The sequence below is a fragment of the Strix uralensis genome, chromosome 22 (genome assembly GCF_047716275.1).
Source record: "Strix uralensis isolate ZFMK-TIS-50842 chromosome 22, bStrUra1, whole genome shotgun sequence".
In the NCBI taxonomy this organism is placed as follows: Eukaryota; Metazoa; Chordata; class Aves; order Strigiformes; family Strigidae; genus Strix; species Strix uralensis.
Genome location: NC_133993.1, coordinates 10,276,498 through 10,295,683, shown reverse-complemented (window position 1 = coordinate 10,295,683; position 19,186 = coordinate 10,276,498). Strand labels below are relative to the sequence as shown.

The 19,186-nt window shown below is 69.2% G+C and overlaps 1 protein-coding gene and 2 non-coding genes across 6 annotated transcripts; 2 read left to right on the top strand and 1 right to left on the bottom strand.

Annotated features, from left to right (window-relative positions):
- Positions 1-243: 243 nt before the first annotated feature.
- Positions 244-13,574, top strand: CACNB1 (calcium voltage-gated channel auxiliary subunit beta 1). Of its 4 annotated transcripts, XM_074892033.1 has the most exons (14): positions 244-448; positions 2,171-2,257; positions 4,014-4,133; positions 4,592-4,714; positions 4,842-4,978; positions 5,075-5,151; positions 5,467-5,612; positions 7,275-7,355; positions 7,443-7,501; positions 8,013-8,122; positions 8,915-9,066; positions 9,200-9,295; positions 10,064-10,249; positions 11,514-13,574. In XM_074892033.1, exons 1-14 carry the CDS (start codon positions 362-364, stop codon positions 11,952-11,954), a joined length of 1,902 nt encoding a protein of 633 aa, XP_074748134.1. In that variant the 5' UTR covers positions 244-361; the 3' UTR covers positions 11,955-13,574. The 4 variants fall into 4 exon arrangements, with proteins under 4 accessions (XP_074748134.1, XP_074748138.1, XP_074748137.1 ...); XM_074892037.1 differs by lacking the exons at positions 5,467-5,612; positions 11,514-13,574 and adding an exon at positions 7,063-7,082 and having other exon boundaries at positions 10,064-11,372; XM_074892036.1 differs by lacking the exon at positions 11,514-13,574 and having other exon boundaries at positions 10,064-11,372.
- A 1,490-nt stretch (positions 13,575-15,064) lies between these two features.
- TRNAI-UAU (transfer RNA isoleucine (anticodon UAU)) lies at positions 15,065-15,155 on the bottom strand. Its single transcript is given in 2 exon segments — positions 15,065-15,100; positions 15,118-15,155. It is a non-coding gene; the product is annotated as a tRNA-Ile (tRNA).
- A 3,445-nt stretch (positions 15,156-18,600) lies between these two features.
- Positions 18,601-18,672, top strand: TRNAC-GCA (transfer RNA cysteine (anticodon GCA)). Its single transcript has one exon. It is a non-coding gene; the product is annotated as a tRNA-Cys (tRNA).
- Positions 18,673-19,186: the final 514 nt, after the last annotated feature.

Here is a 19,186-nt window from a genome sequence, read left to right as displayed (position 1 = left end):
GGGATCCTCCTCACCCCCAGGGGTAGGAGCCGCTTTGGGGGTACCCTACGTGGGAAGGGAGGCGGGGGGGCCGCATCCCCCCATCCCTGCCGGGAACGCGGTGGGAGCGGCCGAGGCGGAGGCGGCCGCCCGCCATCCCTTGTCCCCCCCTGCCGCCGTCCCTACTCCTCCTTCCTCCTTCTCCTCCTCCTCCATCCTCCTCCTCCTCTCGCTCGCTGCACGCCGGGGCCGCCGTCACCGCGGGGGCCAGGCCTGGGCTCCATCGTCATCGTCATCGTCTTGTCCCTCTCTGTGTGTGTGTGTGTGTCTGTGTGTGTGTCCCCCCCCCGCACCCCAAAACCCGCCGACCCCGGCGAGCTCCATGGTGCGGGAAGGCGGCATGGCCCGAACCCCCTACAGCTCCACGCAGGACATCCAGATGGACGTCTTCGACAACGCCGCCCTCCAGGTGACACCCCCGGGAATTTGGGGACGAGAAAAGGGGGGGGAGTCTGCGTGGGGACCAGCGCGCCCACTCCCCGGGGTACACTGGCGGGGGGGGGGGTGTGTGTGGTGAACCCCATCGATTCCCAACCCCTACACCCTGTAACGGGGGGGGGATTTCACCCCCCAACATGCAAAACAGGGTGTCCCCCACCCCTACCCAAAGGAGGGACCCCAAATGCAGTCACCCCCCCCCCCCCGCAATAACAACAAGCATTCCAGGGAAGGGGGTGTCCAGCCCCCAGGTTTGGGGAGCGCATGGGGGGGGGGCTCTGTGCTGCTTGCTGTGTCACCGCACCCCCCCACCCCATCCCCTGGGGTTTGCCCACCCGCAGCACCCCGGGGTGGGGAGGTGGGTGTGTGGGGGGGTTGTGTGTACCGGGAAACTTTTAGGAATTAGGAAAACTCTGCCGGGGTGGTGCCCCCCCCTTTCCCCCCCCCCCCTCCTCCAGCTTGTCCCCTTCAGCCTGGGGGGAGAGAAGGGATGTGTCCCCGGCTGGTTCCAATGGGGTGGGGGGCACCAGTGGAGAACCTCATCCCCATGGCCTGGCTGGGTGCTGCCCCCCCCGTGCACCCCCATGAGGACAGACACCCCCCCGCCCCCCCCCCCCCCCGTGGCAGCCTGGGGAGGATCAACCAGTTGAGGTGACAGTTTGAGGGGGGGGGGACACACACGGGATGGAGACACAGGCCCTGGCTGCATCCAGCCGCCCGGGTGCTGGCAGAGCTGGGTGTCCCCCCCCCGCCGCACTACCTCAGGGTGGAGGGGGGTGTCTCTGTGTGGCTGTGGTGAACCCCGCGCCGGCAGCGGGGCCACTGTGTCCCGTCCCCCCCCCTCTCCGGGGACCTTCACCACTGCCCCCCAGCCATGTGCATCCACTACTGGGAGCGGCGGATGGCGGAAGGCGGGGCGGGGCGGGCAGGGGTGGGGGGGGGTCCGGGGGCGAAGGACCTAAAAATACCCGGTGCTGCCCGGCGTGGGGACCACCCGTCCCCCGGCTGGGTGGCAGCTGGGCCCAGCTGTCCCTCCGCGACGCCGGTGAGGTGACAGCCCCGGCATGTCCCAGCCTCTCCCACCCCCCCACAGGAGACCCCCCCACCCCGAGGAGGTGCTGCAGGCACTGGGGCATCCCCATCTCCTCCAGTCCATCCCAGTAGGAGGCACTGGAGGAAGCAGGGCGGGGGGGGGTCCCTTTGGAATGTGGGGTGGGTGGTGGGGGTGGGCACGGGGGTGCACACGCATGTGCGTGTGCTCTGGCAGCGGGGGGGGGTGGTGGGGGGGTGTGGGGGTGCCCCCCCATAGCAGCCACCTCCCTGTGGCGCTGGTTGGGTTCTGGTTTGGCCAGGCCCGGGGTGGGGGGGCAGAGTGTTTGGGGGGTGCAGCGAGGAGCCAGGCTCTCCCCCAAATCTGATCAGCCCCACCAGCTCCCCCACTCCTCCCCATGGGGATCCAGCCCCCCCGGATAAAGCAACGCCGGGTCCCTGGGGGGGGCTGCACGGCCCCCATGCAGGGGGGCAACCCCATCCCTTCCCTGCCTCAGTTTCCCTGGGAAGGAGCTGGGTTTGCTTGCGGGGGGGTGGAGGGGGATGAAGCATCCCTGGCAGCTGGGGCTGGGGGGGGCAGAGTTGCCCCCCGAGTCCTGGGGCTCCAGCGCTCCCCTCTTGCCCCCCCCCCTCCTCTCCCTAGAGCAAGTACAGCAAACGCAAGAGCCGCTTCAAGCGCTCGGACGGCAGCACCTCGTCTGACACCACCTCCAACAGCTTCGTCCGGCAGGTGAGTGAGGCGGGGGCAGCTCTCCCCGGAAGGGGGGGTCCCGGAGGTCCTGCCTGCTTGTGGGGGGCCCTTGTCCCCCCAGGGACTAAGGTGGGAGTTCAGGTTTGCAACAGAGCCTGGCCTGGAGGTGGGGGGGGGGGTGGTGCAGGCGTTGCAATGGCTGAGCCAGACCTGGCCGTGCCCCCCACCCCCTCTCTGCCCTGCGGTGGGTGCTGGGGGGAGTTGTCCCCCCCCCATATTGGGAATATTTGGGGTCCTGGAGCCCCCCAGGTGTTCCCTGTCCCTGCTGGGGGTGCCAGGCAGGGGACACAGCCCTGGCATCACCCAGCTGGCATCAAAGCCGCCCTCCCCAGCCCCGGCCACCCGGCTGGCTTGGCAGCGGCCCCTGCGGCCCCCCCCTGGCCCCCCCCACCCCCTGCCCGGCACCGGGCTAAATATACCCGGGGCGGCTGCGAACATCCCAGGGCTGAAACCTGACCCACGGGTGCCCCAACCCAGCGCCCGCCCGCCCCACTCGCCCCCGGCCCTGCCACCATGGAGATAGCCGGCAAAGACCACCCCGCCGCCCCGGTGAGCGTCCCCCCCCCCACCGCCCCGCAGCCCCCCCCAGCCCCCGGGGCACCCTCCTCCTGTCCCGGTTTGCCGGCTCTGCCCTGGGGGCAGGGTCCCCCCCTCTCGGCTCCATGGGGGTTGGAGCGGGTGGTCCCAGGAGCTGGGGGGACCCATGGGGTGTGCGGGGTGAGGGCATCGTGCCTGGACCCCAGGTGACACGCCCCCCCCCCCCCCCCCCAAAAGGCCCCTGCAGTCTCACCATGGGGCTGGGGGGCTCAGGAGGGGCCAGACCCCCAGCAGCGGCAGGAGGAGATGGGGCAGCTGGTCTCTGCCCTGTGGTTTTTGGGGGGGGGGTCCCCTGGGGGGCTGCTGCCCCATGGCCAGGGGTAGGGGCCTGTGTGAAGGAGAGCGGCCCCCACCTCCCTGCTCTTTGGAAAAGAAGGGGAAAAACGGGGGGTGGGGGGTCCCGCAACCCCGGGGGGCTCTGGGGCGGCTGAGGGGGGATTATAGAGGGGCTGGGGGGGAGCAGCCCCTCAGGGCAGTTGGTGCCTTTGCCGTCCCCCGCAGCACCCACTACCCCGGGGCTGGGGGACCCCGTGGGTGTCCCCGTTACCCCCCCACCCAGGCTTCGTCCCCAGAGGCTGGGGGGTGAGCAGAGGGTCCCCAATCCCACCCCAGCTCCCGCCTTGTCCTGGGGTGACCCCAAGTCGCCCCATAGCACCCTTCCCCCATTGCCATGGGACCCCTTGGGGGGGGTGGAGGGACAGCGCTGTCCCCGCTGGCCTTCCCTGAGGTGGGGGACAGCCGGGGGGGGTGCAGCGGGCAGGCGTGGGGGGGTCCTCGTGGCTTTCCCAGCTCTGAGGAGAGGCCCGGGGAGGCCGACGGCAGCGGGACGGGAGCAGGCGCCGGCTCGGTATCACGTTCCACGCCGGAGCGGTGGGAACAGCTGCGGCCCTCGGCCTGCCGTAACCCCGCCACCGGGGATGCCACTGGGCAGGATTTGCCCCCGCCTGGGCAGGAGGCAGCTTTTGGGGGGGTGGTTTCTCCCCAGCGTGCCCAGAAGCCACGATGATGGGCACCAAGCCCTAACAAGAGGATCCTGATGGTGCAAGGGGGGGAAAAGGCTGCGGGGTCGGGTTTGGGGGTGGGTTCCCCCTTTTGGGGGAGGGCCAGCGCGGGCTGAGCCCTCTCCCCGCTCTCGCAGGGCTCGGCGGAGTCGTACACCAGCCGCCCCTCGGACTCGGACGTGTCGCTGGAGGAGGACCGCGAAGCGCTGCGCAAGGAGGCCGAGCGCCAGGCCATGGCGCAGCTGGAGAAAGCCAAGGTGGGAGGGCTGGGATGGAACCCCCCCCCCCCCGCTGCCTCCCCAGTCACCCACCCAGACCCCTCCGCACCCCGCTGCCCCGGCAGGATGGGACCCACTGTGGGATGGGGCTGACCCCAGGCACAGGGACCCCCCCCGGCGCTGCCCCTGCTCTCCATCCCCGCAGCGTCCCGTCCCCCGGAGCAGTGGCACTGGGAAGGCAGTGGGGTCTACTGGTTAGAACTGGGAGCCCGGACACCTGAGTTCTCACCTTGGCTGAGCATCGTGTGGGCCCAGAGCAATTAGCTAATGAGCCCCTCGTTAGCTCCTGGGGTGTGGTGACCACCCTGTCCCCAGCCCAGGCTTCGGTGAGCAGCTGCGGTGCCCGTAGGAGCCTGGGGGGGGGACCAGCTCTCCCTGGGGGGGTGATCTCCGTGGGTTGGGGTGGGGGGAGATGCTGAGCCCTCTCCCGTTGGCAGACTAAGCCGGTGGCGTTTGCCGTGCGGACGAACGTCGGCTACAACCCTTCCGCCAGCGACGACATGCCGGTGCAGGGCATGGCCATCTGCTTCGAGCCCAAAGACTTCCTGCACATCAAGGAGGTGGGCACCGGGCTGGGGTAGAGGGGGGGTGGCAGGGGTGCGGGGTTGGGGTCCCTCTGGGGGTGGGTGGGGGCGTTTGGGGGTTTCAGGTGTCCGCCCCCCCCCCCACTTCCCTTTCCCGGCGCAGAAGTACAACAACGACTGGTGGATCGGGCGGCTGGTGAAGGAGGGCTGCGAGGTGGGCTTCATCCCCAGCCCCGTCAAGCTGGAGAACATGCGGCTGCTGCAGGAGCAGAAGATGAGGCAGAACCGCCTGAGCTCGAGGTGGGGTTCATCCCTGGTCCCCCCCCCTGCGTTCCCCCCGGCCCCCCCCATCCCACCCTCACTCCTGTGCCCCCTCTTTGTGCTTCTCCCATCCAGCAAATCAGGGGACAACTCCAGCTCCAGCCTGGGCGACGTGGTGACAGGGACCCGCCGGCCCACCCCCCCGGCCAGCGGTAAGAGTGTCCGGGGTCCCCGCAGCCTCAGCGGGGCAGGGCCAGCCCGGGGGGGGGTTGATCCTTCCCCCGTCCCCCACTGGGTAACCCCCCTTCGTCCACAGCTCCGGCCCCTCCGCCCCGGGTGCAGGCAGGCGGGTGCACACCCCCCTCCCTTGGGGACCCCCTCTCCCCTGCTTCTCCTCCCACCCATCCCCCCCACCCTCCTGCTCTCTCCAGCCCCCCCCGTCTCCATTTTCTCCTTCTTCCATCGCCATTATCGCTCTTCTTTTCTCCCTCCCCTCTCCCCGGCTCCGGCTGCCCCTCCGTCCCCAGGTGCCCTGGACATGCCTAGCTTTGCCTTTGACCCCGATGAGTTAGAGGAGGAGGAGGCCATGGAGACCCACCGCTCCCCTAAGAGTAGCGTGAGCAGTGTCACCACCCCCCCCGCCCACACCAAGCGCATCCCCTTCTTTAGGAAGGTAACGGCACCCGCCGGGCCCCCCCCTGCCCCGCTCGCCTGCTGCACCCTGCCTGCCCTAACACTGCCTGGGAGGGCTGGCGGGGGCTGCGGGGGCACCCGCCGGGTGCTGGGGGCCACGCGCTGCCCGAGCACCCTGCCTGCGCCGCCACGGCGCGTCCCCACGCCGCAGCATGGGCATGAGAGTCTGCGGGGGACGGGGCGGCGGGGGGGTCCCCCATGCACCGTGGGGTGGGACAGGCCGTGGCTGATCCTCCCTCCCGTGGGCCATGGGGCGGATCAGTCCGTGGCTGCCCCCCCCGTGGTCTATGGGATGGATCAGTCCGTGGCTGCCCCCCCCGTGGTCTATGGGATGGATCAGTCCGTGGCTGCCCCCCCCCGTGGTCTATGGGATGGATCAGTCCGTGGCTGCCCCCCCCCCCATGATCTTTGGGATGGATCAGTCCGTGGCTGCCCCCCTCCATGGCCTATGGGATGGATCAGTCCGTGGCTGATCTCCCCCCATGATCTATGGGATGGATCAGTCCGTGGCCGCCCCCCCCCCGTGGCCTATGGGATGGATCAGTCCGTGGCTGATCTCCCCTCATGGTCTATGGGATGGATCAGTCCGTGGCTGCCCCCCCCCGTGGTCTATGGGATGGATCAGTCCGTGGCTGCCCCCCCCCGCCATGATCTTTGGGATGGATCAGTCCGTGGCTGCCCCCCTCCATGGCCTATGGGATGGATCAGTCCGTGGCTGATCTCCCCCCATGATCTATGGGATGGATCAGTCCGTGGCCGCCCCCCCCCCCGTGGCCTATGGGATGGATCAGTCCGTGGCTGATCTCCCCTCATGGTCTATGGGATGGATCAGTCCGTGGCTGCCCCCCCCCATGGTCTATGGGATGGATCAGTCCGTGGCTGCCCCCCCCATGATCTATGGGATGGATCAGTCCGTGGCTGCCCCCCCCATGATCTATGGGATGGATCAGTCCGTGCCCCCCCCCACCCCCCCCCCGTTGCCTGGGGTCCCCCAGTGTGCGCATGGTGTGTGCCAGCACGGCCGGTGTCTCGTCTCCCCCCGCGAGTGGGAATGGACTGTTCCTCCCCCCCAAACTGGGCAGAAGCTGGGGGGGGATTCGGGCGCAACCACAGCCCGTGGCGGGGGGGGGGGAGTGTCTGCAAGGGCTTGTGGCCCCCCGCCACCCCCCCATCCCACTCTCCAAGCCCCGCAGAGCCCCCGCTTGCCCCCCAAATGGAAGATCAGGGCAATGCTTCATGTGAACCCACTCATGGAGCAGCCCCCCGGGGGGGGGACACACACACGCAGCCCCCCGGGGGGGGGGGACCCACACGCACACCCCCGTCCCCCCCAGCCCAGCTCGGTGCCCCCGCTCCCCGCGGATAACACGCATGCCTTGTTTGTCTTCTCTTGCCCCCCCCCCGGCCCCGTGCGGCCTCTCGGGACGTAGCGAAGCAGAAGCAGAAATCGGTGAGTAGCGTCAGGACCCCCCCGGGAGGGCCCGCGGGGAGGGGATGGGGTGCCCCCCGCTTGCAGCCCCCGCCCCTTTCCCCCCCATCCCCAGAGCTGCCCTTGCAGGGGTGAAGCTGAGCGTCCCCCGGTGTCCTGGCCCCCCTCCCCGGCCCCCCCAGCCCCACTAACACCCCGGTTCTGCCCCCCCAGGCCGAGCACGTGCCCCCATACGACGTGGTGCCCTCCATGCGGCCCATCATCCTGGTGGGGCCGTCGCTGAAGGGCTACGAGGTGAGGAGTTGGGGGGACGAGGTGGGAGACAGGATATGGGGGACACACACACACCCCCCAGCCCCCATGCTCTTCCTCCCTCCCCAGGTCACAGACATGATGCAGAAAGCGCTCTTCGACTTCTTGAAGCATCGCTTTGACGGCAGGTGAGACAGGCGGCTGCATGGCCGGGGGACCCCCCAACACCACGGGGGATCCTTCACCCCATGGGGGGACCCCTGACCCCTTGGAGGACCACTAATCCCATGGGGGGACCCCTAATACCACAGGGGGACCCCTAATCCCATGGGGGGACTCCAACACCACAGGGGACTCTTCACCCCACGGGGGGACCCCTAACCCCATGGGGGATCTCTAACCCCATAGAGGACCCCTAATCCCATGGGGGATCCTCTAACCCCATGGGGGACCCCTAACCCCGGGGGGGGTCACCCTCAGCCCTGCCCCATGGCTCTTGCTGTTGCGGGGGGATCTGTCCCCAAGGAGCAGGAGTCCCGTGGCCGCAGCTCCCGGCAGCGCCAGGGGTGGGAGGAAGAGGATGGCAGGAGGATCCCATTCTGCCCCCCCAGGGGGGTGGGTGTGTACTTGGGGGTGGGGGGAGGGTGTTTGCACCCACTGTTGCTCCCCCCACCCACCGGTGCCCTCTCGGCCTCGCAGGATCTCCATCACGCGGGTGACGGCCGACATCTCCCTGGCCAAACGCTCTGTCCTGAACAACCCCAGCAAACACACCATCATCGAGCGCTCCAGCACCCGCTCCAGCCTGGGTAAGGCTCACCCGCCCCACACTGACCCCCCCAAACCCCCCCAGCCCCCCCCCAAGCCTCCATCTGTATCAGCCTGGCAGCCTCCTGCCCCCCTCAGCTCGTCCATCCCGGGGTGCTCGTCCCGCCAGCGCCAGCGCACGGCTGGTGGGGGTGAGGTGTGGGGGTGTGGGGTGACTAACGCGGGGGGGACCCGGGGCTGTGCGCTCCCCCCTGGCTGGTTTGACTCGGTCTCTCTCTCCCTCCTCCTTTTTATCTTCTCTCTGCTGTGTTTTTCTTTCCTTCCCTTTTTTTCCTTTCCTTTGGGTTTCCTCCCCTCCGTGCTGCTTCCTTCCTCCCCTGCTCCTGATACAGATGTCTTGGGTATGTAGCGTGGACCCGCCGGGACCCCTGGCAGCCCCCTGCCCGCTGAGGGGTGGGGGGGCAGCAGGGGACATGTCCCCTGAGATCCCCGTCCTCCCTGCCTGGCTGTGACCAGGCTCTGGGATGCAGCAGGGTCTGAGGGTTGGGGTCACCTCGGTCACACAGCCCCATCTGACCCCCCACCCCAATTGTGTGTGGGCCGGGGGGGGCTTTTTGCCCCTTCCTCACCCAGCCGGTGCCAGTGCTGGGGGCCCACTGTGGCGAACTCCCCCCCGTCCCTGGGGCTGGAGTGACACTGGAGTGGCCGAGCCCCAGCACAGGTCCTGTCCCCATCCTGTTGCCCTCGTCCCATCTCCCAGCCATTGTCCCCTCAGCCCCCACGTCCCCCCCGGCGCTGTCCCCCTGACCCTCGCTGTCTCCCTGCTCCCACAGCCGAGGTCCAGAGCGAGACCGAGCGCATTTTCGAGCTGGCCCGGACGCTGCAGTTGGTGGCCTTGGACGCCGACACCATCAACCACCCGGCCCAGCTGGCCAAGACATCCCTGGCCCCCATCATCGTCTACATCAAAATCACCTCCCCCAAGGTGGGTGCGGGCCCCGGGGGCGGGTGGGGGGCAGTCCTAGACCCCACCCTGCCACGCTGTGGAGGGGTGGGGGGCCGGGTGGTGACAGCCGGGTCCCTATGGCCCCCCCCGGGGCTGCCCTCCCCTGCCCCAGGTGCTGCAGCGGCTGGTGAAGTCCCGGGGTAAGTCCCAGGCGAAGCACCTCAACGTGCAGATGGTGGCGTCCGACAAGCTGGCGCAGTGCCCACCCGTGAGTACCCTGCCCGCCCTGCCTGCCCTGCCTGCCCTGCCATGCCCTGCCTGCCCTGCCCGCCCTGCCCTGCCATGCCTGCCCTGCCCGCCCTGCCCTGCCCTGCCATGCCCTGCCCGCCCTGCCCGCCCTGCCCTGCCCTGCCCTGCCTGCCCTGCCCTGCCCTGCCATGCCCTGCCCGCCCTGCCATGCCCTGCCCGCCCTGCCCGCCCTGCCCTGCCCTGCCCTGCCTGCCCTGCCCTGCCCTGCCCACCCTGCCCTGCCCTGCCATGCCCTGCCCGCCCTGCCTGCCATGCCTGCCCTGCCATGCCCTGCCCGCCCTGCCTGCCCTGCACTCTGACCCCCCCCAGCCCCTCCTCCTGGTGTCGGGCTCCACCCCCTTGTGGCCCAGAGGCACCGCCGGAGTCTCCTCCCAGCACCTCGGGGATGTCAGTGGCTCCGCCCCGAGGCCGGAGGCTCCGCCCCAACGGGCCAGATGCTCCTCCCACCCCCTCAGCTTGGACCACAGGCTCCGCCCTGGGTCTGGAAGCCCCGCCCTGTCCCCTAGGCCCCACCCTGTCCTTTAGGCCCCACCCCATCCCTTAGGCCCCGCCCTGTCCCATAGGCCCCACCCCATCCCTTAGGCCCCACCCTGTCCCCTAGGCCCCACCCCATCCCATAGGCCCCACCCTGTCCCCTAGGCCCCGCCCTGTCCCATAGGCTCCACCCTTGGTCCTGGCACCCCGCCCCGCCCCGCCCCGCCCCACAGCCTCCTCCCGTCGTCCCCAGGAGATGTTCGACATCGTGCTGGACGAGAACCAGCTGGAGGAGGCCTGCGAGCACCTGGCCGAGTACCTGGAGGCCTACTGGAAGGCGACGCACCCCCCCAGCAGCAACCCCCCCAACCCGCTGCTGAACCGCACCATGGCCACGGCCGCCCTGGCCGCCAGCCCCGCGCCCGTCTCCAACCTCCAGGTACAGGTTCTCACCTCCCTGCGCAGGAACCTGGGCCTCTGGGGGCGCGGGGGCACCGAGACCACCCCCAGCCCCCCCGCACCCCTCGAGGAGCACGCGCTGTGAGACGGCAGCGGGGACATTCCCCCCCCCCCCAACCCCCTCGTTCTTGGGGATACCCTTGGGATTGGGGACACCCCGCGGAATTGTGGCCTCCCAGGAGTGGGATCATCCTTGGGCTGGCCCCCTCTGGGGATCTGTGGCCCCCCCCAGGGGTACTGCAGCGCCCCCCAGGGGTGGGACCATCCCTGGGATTGCCCCCTCCCACCCCCCACAGGCACCTGCTCCCCTCCCTGGGTTTGGGGCCACCCTGGGGAATTGGAGCACCCCCGGGATGGGATTGTCCCTGAGATCATCCCCCCTGGGGACCTGTTTCCCCCACCCTGGGTTTGGGGCCACCCCTGGGGACCTGTTCACCTGCCCCCTCCCCGACTTTGGGGTCAAACCTGGGATCAGGGCCACCCCTGGGGACCTGCTCCCCTTCCAGGATTGGGGTCACCCCTGGGATCAGCCCTGGGGAGCTGCTCCCTGCCCGGGACTGGTGCCAGCCCCAGAGTCGGGGTCCCCCCTGGGGATCTGTGTCCCCTCCCAGGCCTGGAGCTCCCCTGGGGATTGGGGCCCCCCCAAGAATCTGGCCCCTCCAAGACCCCCTGGGTCCCCTCAGTGCCTCCCTGGGGGCTCCTGGGGTGCCAGCACCCCCCTCTCACACCTCTCCAGAGCTCGGGGGGGCCGTGGCAGCCACGAGGCCTTATGGGGTGTCCTGGTGTGAGTGAGGGGGGGACACAGAGCCCCATCCTGCCCTGGGGTTCACGGTGCTGAGCCTGGGGGGGGCCGCAGCACCCGCCCGGGGCAGGAGGCAGAGGAGGGACGTCTGTCCTGTGTTGTCTGTCGCTAATTCTTCCAGCGAGCGGGACGCTGCAGGCACGCCAGCCCCCCCCCTTTCCCTGCAGCCCTCCCCATGCTGCTTGTCCCCCCCCCCACCTGCCCCCCCGTCTCTGGCTCTGCCCCAGTGACCCCCCCCACTCCCACCCCGGGGCTGAGACCTGCCGCCGTCATGTCCCGAGTGAGCGGTGCGATGCAGGCAGGCCAGGCTGGGCAGGAGTGCATGTGCCACCCCTCCTGCACCCCCCCAGCTAACCCACCCCCCCACTAACCCCCCCCCACCCCGTCCCTCTGTCCGTCTGTCCGTCCCTCCTTGCACGGTGTGGTTGCTTCTCCTAACCAGGGTCCGTACCTAGTGCCCGGGGAGCCGCCGCGCGAGGGGGAGCACGGCCGCCTCCGGCAGGGCCCCGGCGAAGCGGGGGGCCGCGGGCAGGGCCGCCCCCCCCCGCCGCCCTCCCGCCCGGCCCCCCGCAGCCTGTCCCGCCAGGACACCTTCGACTCGGAGACCCCGGGCAGCCGGGATTCGGCCGGCACGGAGCCCGGTGATTCCTGCTGCATGGACATCGAGACCGACCCCGGCGAGGAGGAGCCGCCGGGTCCCCCTGGGGCCGCACCCCACGCCCCCCCCGGCCACCAGCACCCCGGAACCTGGGACAAGGACGAGCCCGGGCATGGGGGCCGGGGGCCACGGGGCCGAGACCGCTGTGACTCCGACCCGCCGGAGCCCCTCGGCCTGGACCGGAGCGAGGCGGAGGGCTGGGGCCAGGACGTTTACATCCATTAGGGTGAGGGGGTGCAGGCAGGGATGGAACCCCCCCCCCAGCTCCCAGCGTTGGTTTTGGGGTGGGGGAGAACCCCCCTGGTTGCCTTTGTGCCCCCCCCCAAGCCCGGCCAGCTGTGCCATGGGGAGCCCCTGCTTTGTCCTGGGGGCTCCCCCTGCCCCACTCCTTGGTGTGTGGGGGGTGTCTCCCCTCGCCCTCCCACCACAGCCCCACAGCATCTCACGGTGCCTCGGGCCTTCCCCCCCCCCCGCCCCCCCAGGGAGAGCAAGTGACCAAAGGGGACCCCGGGTGGCCGGCGTGTCCCCATGTCCCCCCCCCTCCCCGGGTGCCCCCGCTTCTCCATGGTGCTGTTTGCCACCCGGCTGTGGGGGGACCCCTGAGCTGGCCGTGGCAGTGGGGGGGGGGGTCCCTGCCAGCTGCCCCCCCCCACATCCCCCCCCCAGGCAGTGTCTGCAGCCTAGCTCTGCACCCCTGCAGGGCTGTGACCCACAGCCCCCCCAGCAGCAAGGTGGGGGGGGTTGTGCATGCGTGTGCGGTGTGTGCAGGACTTTGGGGTGCTCCAGTAGTGGAGGGGTCCCCGCTGCCCCAGGTTGTGCCCCCCCCAGGGGTGCTGCCTGCACCCTGGGGGGGCAGGGGCAGTTTGCATGTGTTTGCCTTGGAGGGGCTCTGCCTGAATGGGGGGGGGGGGGTGGGGGGCAAATCTGAGCCAGTTTGGGGGGGTCTAACACGTGCTAACAGCTGCCCAGCCCTGGCCTGCTGCGGCAGCACCCGGAGGGTCCCTCTGCCCTGGGGGGGCTCCACGCTGCCCCCCCCTTTCCTTGGGACCACCGGGGTGCGCCGGACAGTGCCAGACCCCTGCCCCTCCGCCCCCCCAAACACCCCCTGTGCCAACCCCCCCACCCCACCGTGCCTGACCGCTCTCACCCCATCCAGCTGTGTCTGTCCGTCCGTCCGTCCGTGAGCCTGTCTGTCCGTGTGTGTGTGTCTGTCCCCCCCAGCCCCATAGGGCTGCCTTTGCCCCCCCCCCCCCCCCCCCACGGCACTGCCTTCTCCTGCGCCCGCCCCGGGGTGTCCCTCGGCCCCCCCCCACCTCTGCGGGGGTGACCACACCAGGGTGGAGCGGGGACACCCCACATCCAGCCCTTGCCGTGGGGCTGCGCTTGCCCCGCTTATGGGGCAGCGCCTTGCCCCCCTCCCCTCCCCGGGGGGGGGAGATGCTGGGGGTCCCCGGGGTCGCTGCCTTACCCAGACCACCAGCCTTGCCAGCCCAGGCCGGGGGGGGGCTCAGGGGGCACCCAGCCGCTGCCAAGCCGCCTCTGCCCATCGCGTGCCTCAGTATCCCCTTTTTTTTGGGGGGTGGGGGGGGGGGGGGGGGGGGGACACGGCACTCGGTGTCACTGCCTGCCAAGTGCTTTGAGACTCGCCTGCCCCCGCAGCGGCCAGGGTCCGGGCAGTGGGTTCCCCCCTCACGGGCAGAGGGACGTCCCGTATTTATGTCACTCCACAAACTTTATTTAAAAAGACCCAACAAAGTGTATTTTATTTATTTATTCTCGTTGGTGTGTGGGGGGACTCGCCCCGCTCGCTTGGTTCTTTGTAATAAACATTTCGGTGAGACCTGCCCCGCGGCCGTGCTTGGTGGGGGCTGCGCCGGGCTGGGGGGACACACACACACACACATGGGATCCGCAGCCACCAGGGAGGGGCCAGCGCTGAGACCGGGCACAACTCAGCTCTGCAGTGACCCCCCCCCATATCTCTCCGTGGGGTGGCCCTTCAGCGGGTGCCCGGGGTGGGGGCACTGCCAGGGCTGGAGCTGGGACCTGCCCAGCTCCTGGGAAGGGGCGAAGACCCAAAGCAGGAGTTAGTGGGGCTCCTGCTGCCCCGCTGCCAGGGTGATGGTCGCCAGCGGCAGCCACCGGGGTTTAGCGGCGCTCGGCCGGCTCCAGACACGTTATTTACAGGGAATAAATACAGCGCTGCCGGCTCAGGGCTGCCGGCACCTCCACTCGCTCTTCTCTGGGCCGTACTCGAACGCCTTCCTGCGGAGGGGACACGGGGATGTCAGTGCCGCCGCGGTCCCCGGGACCCAGGTGTCCCGCAGTCCCCCTCCCCCGCTCGGGGGGGTCCCCAGCAGCCCCCCGTACTCACTCTCGCCCGGGCGCTGTGGCCCGGCAGACCAGCCCGGCCTGGCACGGGCAGACCTGGTTGATGCTGAAGGCCAGACCCCCGGGGGGCACGTGGCAGCTCTGGGCCAGCTCCAGCCGCCGCTGGCACACCCGCTCGCCGTGCCGCCGCGCGCAGCAGCCACCTGCGCCGCAGTCCTCGTCCCGCTGGCACCGGGCTCCTGGTGGGGCAGAAAACGGGGTTAGGGGACCCCCCCACATACACCATCGCCAGGCTGGGGGACAGGGATGGAACCACAGGGGCTGGGAGAAACGGGGCTGGGTGCCCCCAGCACCTGTTGGCTTCGCACCGTCGAGGCTGACGCTGGAGGTTGGCGCCCGCCCCATCAGCGTGACTCAGGTCACCGGGGTGAGGCTGGCAGGGCTGTCCCTTGTGTCCCCCCCCCATCCCCGACCCCGTCTCACCCTCCTGCCCGTCGGGCACCGGCTGTTGGCACTTCCCGAACATGCAGAGGAGCCCGTGGGTGCAGTGGGTGTCCCGGCGGCAGTACTGTCCCGCGGGGCGCGTGGGCAGGCACAGCCCGAAGTGCTCGTCGCAGAAGTGTCCGTGGGCGCAGGGGGTGGCCGGGCTGCACGGGGTCACCTGCGGGGGACACACACACACACAGCACGTCAGGGCACCAGGCCCCATCCCTGACCCCCATCCCTGACCCCGGGGACAGGCCAGAAACAGCAGCAGGGGGCAAGAAGCGTGTTTGGACGTTAGGAAGCGGAGCGGGGGGGGGCGGTTTAGGGAGTGGGGGGCGAAGGCCGGGGGCAGCTCAGCAGCGCTGGGGCGACCCATCCCCGCGGGAAACAGCACCCCGCAGCGTTCCGGGTTTTTTTCTCGGGAAAAGAAAACCCAGCGGGGGATTGGGGGGTGCGTTTTGGGGGGGAAGGGGAAGAGCGAGGGGTGGCGGCGGCGTTGCCGGAGCCCGTAAAAGTCCTGCTCCAGGTGAGGCTCGAACTCACAACCTCGGCATTGCTCCGCGTACTGCCCTATAAGTACCGCGCGCTGACCGATTGCGCCACTGGAGCGCCCGGCGCCGCCCGCCGCGCCCGCGCCCCCTCCCGGCCCCGCCGGCCCCCGCCCCCCGCATTGCGCTGCCCCCCCCCCCCCCCCCCCGCTCCCACCTTACACCCTTACACCCCCCCCCTTGCTGCAACTCCTGCACCCCCCGGCTGTAAACTCAGCTCCCACCCTGCTGCGAATCCTGTGCCCGCTCCTGCTCCCACCCCGCTGGAAACTCAGCTCCCCCCTGCTCCCGCTACCCCCCTACCAGCTGCAGACCCTGCTCCCCCCACCCTGGCTGCAAATTCTGCATCCGCTCCTCTCACCCTGCTCCCCCCCGGCTGTAAATTCAGCTCCCACCCTACTGCAAATCCCACACCCGACCCTGCGCCCACCCTGCTCCCACTCCCACCCTGCTGCAAATTCTGTGCCCACCCCTGCTCCCACCCTGGCTGCAACCCCAGCTACAAATTCTACTCCCACCCCAGCTGTAAACTCAGCCCCCACCCTGCTACAAATCACCCCTGCGCCCACCCCTGCGCCCACCCTCTCCCACTCCCACCCTGCTGCAAATCCTGCACCCACCCTCCTGCAGCGGCACCCCCCGCTCCTCTCCCCCAGGAACCCCACGCCCGAGGGGGGGGGGGGGGGGTGTGTGTGTTCGTGGGGGGTCACCCACCCCCACTCACCTCCTCCAGGTTGTCCCCCGGGCTGGCGGCTTCGTGGGGCGGGTGCTGGGGCAGGGAGTACATCCAGGCCCAGAGGTGCGCGGGGGCCACGGGCAGGAGGGAGGCGACGAGGCAGAGGATGGCTGGGGACGTCACCATGCTGCTGGCGGGTGGCACTGGGGTGCTCGGGCCCGCGGCCGCTGGGTTTATGTAGCCCACGGGCTATCTTGGCCCCCGCTGCTAAAACTGTTTGCCCACCTAATGGGGAAGGAGGAGGCAATCAGGGGTTAAGGGATTAACATAATTGCCACCTTCCCCTCGCTGGGGGCAACAGCCCCAGAGTAAACGGCCCCCTCGGAGCAGTCTGGCTCCGGCGCCGGGGGGGGGGGGGGGCTCCAGCCTTGGGGTGCAGCCCGGGGTGCCCTGGGTCCCTGCCAGCCCCTGGGGTCCCCCCACGGCTCGGGGTGGCAGTGGGTGCCAGGTCACAAGCGGCTCCGTGCAACAACAGGCTTCGGTTCCCGGGTTTGTCCCCCCACTTTTTTTCTGGGGTGGCAGTGGGTGCCAGCACCCTGCCAGGTCACAAGCAGCTCCAGCAACAACGGGGTTCAGTTCCTGGGTTTGTCCCCCCCCCCTTTTTTTCTGGGGTGGCAGTGGGTGCCAGCACCCTGCCAGGCCGCGAGCGGCTCCGTGCAACAACGGGGTTCAGTTCCTGGGTTTGTCCCCCCCTTTTTTCTGGGGCGGTGGGATGCAGGGGACAGCGAGGATGAGGGGGAGGCGGAAGGAGAAAGCGGGGGGCAAAGGTTGGGACCCCCAGGAAGGGCAGCGGTGGGCACCTGGTTGGCATCTGGCCTGTGTTTTGTGTCGTGTCCCCGCTCCCCAACCCCGGTGCTTGCCCCCCCCCACCTGCCCCCCTCCCCTGCACACAGTCCCCGGGGGTGACGGGCTTTGCGCCCTCCCTAACGGGTTTGCAAACGAGGTGTTTGCGTGTCCCGCCCTTATCTCCCCGCGGAGCTGGCACCGGCCTGGGCAAACCCGCAAATGGCCCCCCCTGAGCGGATCCCCCAGACAATGCCACCACCATGTCCCCAAACAGGCGGGGGGGCTCAGCCGGGGCCCCCCTGCGCTCCCCCCAACCTCTCCAATACACTTCGCAGTGGGAAGAGCCCCCCCAGGACTGGCTCCCTGTTGCCAGGCTGTGACACGGGGGGGGGGGGGCTTTGTCCCCAGGGGCAGGAGTTGGTGGCTCGCTGGGAGTGGGGGACACCTGGGTGTCCCCTCCTTTGGGCTCCAGGGACGTGTCCTGCTGCGAGGAGGGAGGTCACCCCCCCGTGGGGTTTCCCTCGCTGCGACTGGGCGATTGCCCCCTGCTTCGTGCCTCAGTTTCCCCGTCTGTAAAAGGGGAGGCTGATGGGTGACACGGGCGCAGCTCAGTGAGGGGACACCCTAGATCGGGGGCTCGAAAGCCACCGCGGCTGCTTGCACCGGGTGGGGGGACCCCAAACTTCCTTTCTCCCCGTGGTCCAGGAGGTGCCGGTGCCCCGGGACAGGATCCGGCCCCGCACATCTCCGTTTGCGCAGCGGCTTAAGGAGCAAATATTGACCTCGCTCCTCGGGCGCGACCCCCCTGCGCCCCCCATCCGTCTCCCACTGGGCGATTGCCCCGACACTGCTGTCTCTGGCTAATCCTCCCCCGCGCCACGGAGGCCCCCCACGGCAGCTCTGCTCCCCCAAACCCCCCGGGGCTTACCCCAGCTGCAGCAGCTCGGGGGGGGGCCCATGTGCTCCCCCAGCCCCCCGAGCCCTGTGGTGGGCTGCACCCCCTGTGCCTGCTTTGCCAAAAACTCGGGGTTTGGCCCCATCCCGCTCTCTGCCGATGGGGTTTTGGGGCTGATGGGGCCATGTCCCCCCCCACCCTACAACCGCTGAGGCCTGGGTGGAGTGTGGGGGCTGGATCCTGCTTCCCCCCCCCAACCCGCTGTGCAGGCAGAGATGTGGGGGGACACTGGGCTGGGGGAGGCCGGTGAGGTGTGTGTGGGGGGGGAGTGTGTGTGTGTGCACCATGGCTGGGTGTGCACGTGTGGTTGGTGCACAGGGGTGCACGTGGGTGTCAGTGGGTGTCTGTGGGTGTCCATGGGTGCACGCAGGTGTGCAGGGGTGCTCGTGGGGGCATGTGGGTGTCTGTGGCTGCGCAGGGGTGTCTGTGGGTGCACACGGGTGTCCATGGGTGTGCAGGAGTGTGTGTGGGTGTCTGTGGGTGTCCGTGGGTGTCCATGGGGGTCTGTGGGTGCACACGGGTGTCCATGGGTGTGGAGTGTGTGTGGGTGTCCATGAGTGTCTGTAGGTGTCCGTGGGTGCCCACGGCTGTCTGTGGGTGTCCATGGGTGTCTGTGGGTGCCCGTGGGTGTCCATGGGTGTCTATGGGTGTCCACGGATGTCTGTGGGTGCCTGTGGGTGTCTGTAGGTGCCCATGGGTGTCCATGGGGGTCTGTGGGTGTTTGTGAGTTCTCGTGGGTGTCCATAGGGGTCCGTAGGTGCCTGTGGGTGTTTGTGGGTGCCCGTGGGTGTCCATGGGGGTCCGTGGGTGTCCACGGATGTCTGTGGGTGCCCATGGGTGTCCATGGGGGTCTGTGGATGCCCGTGGGTGTCTGTGGGTGCCCATGGGTGTCCATGGGGGTCTGTGGGTGTCCAGGATGTCTGTGGGTGCCCGTGGGTGTCTGTGGGTGCCCGTGGGTGCTCGGGGGGGGGTGCCCAGGGCCCGGCCATGCAGCGCTACAGGCCCGAGGCGGGGGATTGGCTGCGGCGCGGGGGTATAGCTCAGTGGTAGAGCATTTGACTGCAGATCAAGAGGTCCCCGGTTCAAATCCGGGTGCCCCCTTGTTTTCTTTTTCTCCGTTGAAGGTTAAATTTTTAGAACAACGTAGCAATATTACGCTCTAGGTCAAGAAAGCTCTTCTTTTGCCGCGTTAAAGCCAAAGATCCCCGACCAGCAGAACCAGTCGGCAGCCGCCTTTGAGCAAGGACATCCCGGAGCAATTAGACCCTGACGAGGATTCATGGCCAGCTGGGCGAGCAGAGCCACGGTCCGTGTGCCCTCCGCTGAGCCCCCCTCGTTCGAATACCAAAAATCCCGCCTCTAGGTCAAAAAGACCCTTGTCCAGGTGAAGACCCTTCCCCTGAGCATGCGTAGCAGCAGAAGTGTTGTGTCAGCAGTATTATAATTGTATGTAAATTCTGACCAATCATTGTAGAGGGGATGGACTTGGCAAATCACCAACTCTGCAAGTTTTGTGTCTAAATGTTGCTCGAAAAGTCCCGTTGGGGGGTTTGATTTGGGGGAGACCACCGAGCCCGCGGGTTTGCGCAACCCGGAAATAAATAAGCGATGTCTC

Bases quoted from the DNA above. Each gene is read 5' to 3' on its own strand.
- CACNB1 (XM_074892033.1), top strand. From the start codon at position 362: ATGGTGCGGGAAGGCGGCATGGCCCGAACCCCCTACAGCTCCACGCAG. The intron at 4,715-4,841 runs GTGGGCACCGGG...TTCCCGGCGCAG, and splicing joins ACTTCCTGCACATCAAGGAG to AAGTACAACAACGACTGGTG. The intron at 9,067-9,199 runs GTGGGTGCGGGC...CCCCTGCCCCAG, and splicing joins TCAAAATCACCTCCCCCAAG to GTGCTGCAGCGGCTGGTGAA.